Source organism: Danio rerio, chromosome 19, assembly GCF_052040795.2.
Source record: "Danio rerio strain M-AB ecotype USA chromosome 19, GRCz13ab, whole genome shotgun sequence".
NCBI classification, from domain to species: Eukaryota; Metazoa; Chordata; class Actinopteri; order Cypriniformes; family Danionidae; genus Danio; species Danio rerio.
Window position 1 is genome coordinate 50,199,068 of NC_141039.2, and position 6,113 is coordinate 50,205,180.

At 35.2% G+C, this 6,113-nt stretch overlaps 1 protein-coding gene across 1 annotated transcript in view; it reads left to right on the top strand.

The window, feature by feature from the left end:
* The window catches only part of ago4 (argonaute RISC component 4), a 36,798-nt gene extending 30,890 nt beyond the window's left edge, over window positions 1-5,908 (top strand). Inside the window, 3 exon segments of the mRNA NM_001252559.2 lie at window positions 576-677; window positions 2,737-2,936; window positions 5,786-5,908. Of these exon segments, the coding sequence (NP_001239488.1) occupies window positions 576-677; window positions 2,737-2,936; window positions 5,786-5,894 (411 nt within the window). The 3' untranslated portion in view covers window positions 5,895-5,908.
* The last annotated feature ends 205 nt before the right edge of the window (window positions 5,909-6,113 follow it).

Here is a 6,113-nt window from a genome sequence, read left to right on the forward strand (position 1 = left end):
GGTATGAACTTAGTATTACAATGCTGAGGTGGTTTATGAGGACGTGAGTGTTTGTGTGTCTGAGTTTAAGTGTGTGTGTAAAAGCAAACACATATGTACTTCAAAAGCGCATAAAGTATGTGTGTGTGTTTGAGTGTGTGTACTTAAACATGTGCATGTTTTACCCGTGTGTGCATTTGAATGTGTATGTGTGTGTGTGTCTTAATTATGTGTGTGAGAAAGTATGTGTGTTAATCTGTTCGTGAAAACTGCTTTGTTTTTGTTTTGTTTTTCTTCTTTTTTGGCTTGTTCTCCAACACCTAAAGCACCCCATGTTTGGTTAAAAACACAATCAACTGTAGTTTGTTTATCTAGCTGTGTGAGTGGGCGGTAATAGTCAGAATGAGCTGTGCTGCGGACACAGAGCCAAACAATTGCCTGTTAGCTCAATGTTTAAAACACCAACAGATTTGGAGCAGAATGCAGTCAAGGCAACACTCCTGCCATATAAGTCGAGCTCTAACAAAATCATGGCCAGTTCATCACAGCGTTCTCTCTTAAATCTGACATCTGAACCTTATTTTGCTTTGGCTCAGGTTGGGAAGAGTGGCAACGTCCCAGCAGGCACTACGGTGGACAGCACCATCACACACCCCTCAGAGTTTGACTTCTACCTGTGCAGCCATGCTGGCATCCAGGTGAGCCTTCATTTATATCATCATTGATCCATTTGATGTTACTGTTCACATTGGGGCCGCACAATATTGCGAAAAATTATTGCAGAAATAGTATATGCAATATCCACATCACTGAGAAGTGCAATAAATTAGATTCATTTTACATGGATTTAATTTCTATACAGTGAAGTCCAAAATTACTCATACGGCCAGCAAGTTTGTTTTTGACCGGAAATGACATCACCTCCTCCCAAACGATAATAAAAATAATATGTACAAGAGGCATCATTGTGGAAACCGGAGGTCTGTTCTTCGTACCTCGCTTAAATGATCTAAGATGATTTGGCAGATCCTGGATCTGTTAATCTTGATAACTGATCTCTGGCTAATTTAGTTCTTCAAACAAGTTTGTGAATCAGATTAGAATGTCTGGATGAACTGATCTGAGATCGCTGCATGTGTTGTGAAGGACAGATCTATCCATCCTCAATCATGATCAACAATGCAACGATTGGCTGACAGCACAACAGCGTAATGACGTCATCTAATTAATATTCAATTATTATATTATTATGAGCTAAATTACATCAAATTAGCTGTAAACCGTTTGTTATATATGACAAGCAATAACCTTCCACATTTGTTGTGAGCTGCAGGCTTTACACTTTCATGTGTGGAGAGTATTCATCATGTATTTCAATGCATTTAGTTCTACATTTAGAAAATATTTTATTTATTATAGTAGCCGTTTTTTTAATCGGTGTAAAGAATAACTGGATGTTTACAAAAGCATTTTGATATTGGTATAGGAGTCTGCAACTTTTGTGAACTATAAAAACATGTTTATGACTGCATAAATGTATTATTTCCTTTAAAAAAAAATCACATTGTTCATTTCTATTATACACAATTTGTACTAAAGCGATCTAAAAAGTTCATATAAGTAAGTTTTCTCTTTGCACCACCAGGTGGCAGTCTTTATACTTTCATTTCGAGGGTGCAGATTGCATAATTGTATTAATGTGTATAACTTTATTTCATTAATATATATATATATATATATATATATATATATATATATATATATATATATATATATATATATATATATATATATATATATATATATATATATATATATATATATATATATATTAGTTAAAAATATTTACTATTTTCCCAAGTGTATATAACTACTACTGTAAGAAAATATCAGAATTCGGTAGGCTACTTTTGTATTACCTTTGCTTAAACTGAGCCGATCTAATCCTGTTTACGTGAATTGAACCTGCTCCCGATCAGGTTTGAGCTAGCAGAACTGTTGCCATGACAACAACTCTCAGATCAGCTTTGAAGAACGAAACGATCCTGGATCATGTCAAATCGTCAATATCCAAATCCAGCTAACTGAGTAATCCGTGTACGAAGAACCGACCACAAGTCAGAATTTGGCATGCTTGACTGTATATTTGTTTAATTGCTGATGAAATGCACTAGTTAGATATATCACAAGAAATAGCATCAATAAAAATTATAGTTATAGCACGAAATATCGGTCACACTTTACAAAAAGGTTTAATGTATTTACTAACATCAGCTGATAATGAACAATACATGTAAAAGCATTTATTAATCATAGTTTAACATTTACTAATGCTTTATTAAAATCCAAATTCATGCTTATGAACATTAGTTAATGCAACGCGAGTTAACATGAACTGACAATACTAGTTAATGTATTGTTCATTGTTTGTTCATGTTAGTAAATGCATTAACTAATGCAACCTTATTGTAGTTAATGCGTTTACTAATATGAACAAATAAAAATACAGTGGTTCATGTTTACTCACGGTTTATTAACTAATGTTATCGAGCATGAATTTGTTTGTTAATAATGCAATAGTAAATGTTGAATTAGCATTAATAAATGCTGTACAAGTATTGTTCATACTTGTTTATGTGTGACCAAAATATCGTTATTGCAACACTAGAATCATATTGCAATATTGTGTATTGCATATGTTCCCAGTATATAGTGGAACTTTTTTTCACTCATTTGTTTCCCCGTGTTCTCCCGCAGGGCACCAGCCGTCCCTCTCACTATCACGTGTTGTGGGACGACAACTGTTTCACCGCTGACGAGCTCCAGCTTTTGACCTACCAGCTCTGCCACACTTATGTGCGCTGCACCCGCTCCGTCTCCATCCCCGCGCCAGCTTACTACGCCCGGCTAGTGGCCTTCCGCGCACGCTATCATTTAGTGGACAAAGACCATGACAGGTTAGTAACACTTCAGTATTAAGAGCCTGTGTAAAGTGACCATAAATACGTGTTGAGCTCGTCACACAAAAGAAAATGTGGTGTTAAATGGAGCGCTCATCCTAAAATTATCATTCTAAACCTTTTGAGTTTATTTCTTCTGTTGAACACAGACGAAGGTATGTTAGAAAAACCTGTCACCATTGACTTTCATGGTAGAAGATTAAATGCTATGGAAGTCAATGGTTACAGGTTTTCAGCTTTCTTCAAAATGTCAGCTTTTGTGTTTACTAAAAACAAGAGAAGATATTTTGAAAAATGTTGAAAACCGGTAACCATTGACTTCTATAGTAGAAAATCAAATGCTATGGAAGTCAGTGGTTTGAAGTTTTCAGCATTTTTCAAAATATCTACTTTTGCATTCAACAAAAGAGAACATTTAAACAGGTTTAAAACAAGCGAATAGTGAATAAACGCTGAATGAATTGAAAGTTTTGGGTGAAATATCTCTTTTTAAAAGTTTTTTTATTTATTATTTATTCATACTCGAAATGGTTTCAAACCTTTTGAGTTTCTGAGTTCTGCTGCACACAAAAGAAGATATTTTGATTAAAGCTTAAAGCCGGTAACCCATTGACTTCTGTTGTAGGAAAAACACATATTGTAGACATTAGTACTTAGTTTTCCAGCTTTATTCAAAATATCTTATGTTCAATGGAAAGGTTTGAAATTAGTAGGGTTGGGTACTGTTCAGGTTTTTACTGGTATTGTACTTGTAATGCGGCACTGGTATCCATCTGTACTTTTTTCCAGTTCTTCTACTGTGTAATCGGTGTGCAAATTACAAGGGGGTTTGGTGGTGTCTGATCCCCCTAATTACACCCCCTGACGGCAGTGTTGCCAGATATAGCATACTTTTTCCAGCCCAAAACCCGCCCAAACGCACACAAAAAAACACCCAAAATATTAGATCAATATTTTACTTAATTAACCTAGTTTAACTGTTATATATTTTAAACCATACAGCACACAACACCAGCACTCACAGAACCACAGCAAAACCGGATCCCATCAAAACCCTGCCCTCCCTCTCACCCACATACTGCACTTACCTATTTGAGTATTTACTTTTGAAATGGGGTATAAATTTGTCCCGTTTTAAATTTTTCACACTGTGTAATCAGTGTGCAAATTACAGGGGGGTTTGGAGGTGTCTGATCCCCCTAAATAACACCTCCTGATGGCAGTGTTGCCAGATATAGCAGACTTTTTCTAGCCGAAAAGTTGTCCAAAACCCGCCCATATAATATTATATTAATATTTTATTGATATTTAATTAATCTACCTACTTTAACTGTGTGTGTGTGTATGTATGTATGTATGTATGTATGTATGTGTATATATATATATATATATATATATATATATATATATATATATATATATATATATATATATATATATATATATATATATATATATATATATATATGTATGTATGTGTGTGTGTGTGTGTGTGTGTGTGTGTGTGTGTGTGTGTGTGTGTGTGTGTGTGTGTGTGTATATATATATGTATATGTATATATATATATATATATATATATATATATATATATATGTGTATGTATATATATATATATATATATATATATATATGTGTATGTATATATATATATATATATATATATATATATATATATATATATATATATATATATATATATGTGTATGTATATATGTATGTATATATATACATATATATATATATATATATATGTGTGTGTGTGTGTGTGTATATATATATATAAACCATACAGCAACCAACACCAGCATCACAGGACCACAACATAACTGGATCACATCGAAACCCTGCCCTCCCTCTCACCCACATACTGCACTTACCTATTTGAGTGTTTTACTTTTGAATTGGGATATAAATTTGTCCCATTTTAAATTCTTATATAATTAGGTGCTGCTTGTCAATCAGAAAATGCTTCTATGCTTGTTCTTGCTGTTACTTGCGGAAAAAACGATTGATAAAAGTGTCATGATAAACCGCTGTGCGTTTAACTTCTCGTGAAGTGGAGTCAGATATTGATAACTTTTCTTCAACTCTTGCGGGTAGAACCCGGCGGTTTGCACTATGCACTGGTAAGTACTAACTGAATGGAGTAGGAGCACATATGTTTTGTTAAATAAGTTGCATATATAAAATAAAAATCATGTTTCAAAACCGCCTAAATTTTGTCAACCCGCCTGCCATTTTTTTACCCACAATCAAATTCAAAACCGCCCAATCTGGCAACACTGCCTGAAGGAGATAAACACAAAATGCATAGGGGGGGTCAGCCCTTTAATACAGAGAAGTAGTTCACTCTGGACTGTATTTTAAATAATAATGTCAATAATAGAAATAATAGGTAATATAAATATACATTTGACCACCCCTATAACGGTTCATACCATTGTGAATGCATAACTGTGCCAATCAGTCAATGAGAACATACATTCAACAGTCTTCGACCGACACGGTAAGTGTGCAAAGGCTGTTTGTTTTTCCGTATCGCCTAAAATTAGCCAAATAAAATGCATGGTTTGAACTACAGTAATGTATGAAATAGCTAATCAGACCATACTGTAGGTCTGAATACACTGAATATCCCACATACACTAATAAACTTATTACATTGCAATTTAAATTAAAAAACACAAACTAACATTACTGAAAAAGTTGCCATGTGCAAAAAAGGAATGTCAAAGTGCATAATGGGTCCCCTTAGAGTTTCTGTAACACACACATCCCGGACAGTGTATATTGATGTGTGTGTGTGTGTGTGTGTGTGTGTGTGTGTGTGTGCTTTGTGTCTCAGTGCTGAAGGCAGTCACGTATCAGGACAGAGCAACGGTCGAGACCCGCAGGCGCTGGCGAAAGCTGTGCAGATTCACTACGACACACAGCACACCATGTACTTCGCCTGACCACAGCCAGCAGGAGGCGCACTTCTACACTCCTTCCAGCTATATCTATTATCTCTCTCTCTCTCTCTCTCTCTCTCTCTCTCTCTCTCTCTCTCTCTCTCTCTCTCTCTCTCTCTATTATCTCGCTCTCTCTCTCTCATGCTGTATTTCTCTCTGTTATCTCTCTCTCTTGAAGCGGGGGCCGTCTGTCAGTCAGTCCAGTCCACAATGTTCGGCCTC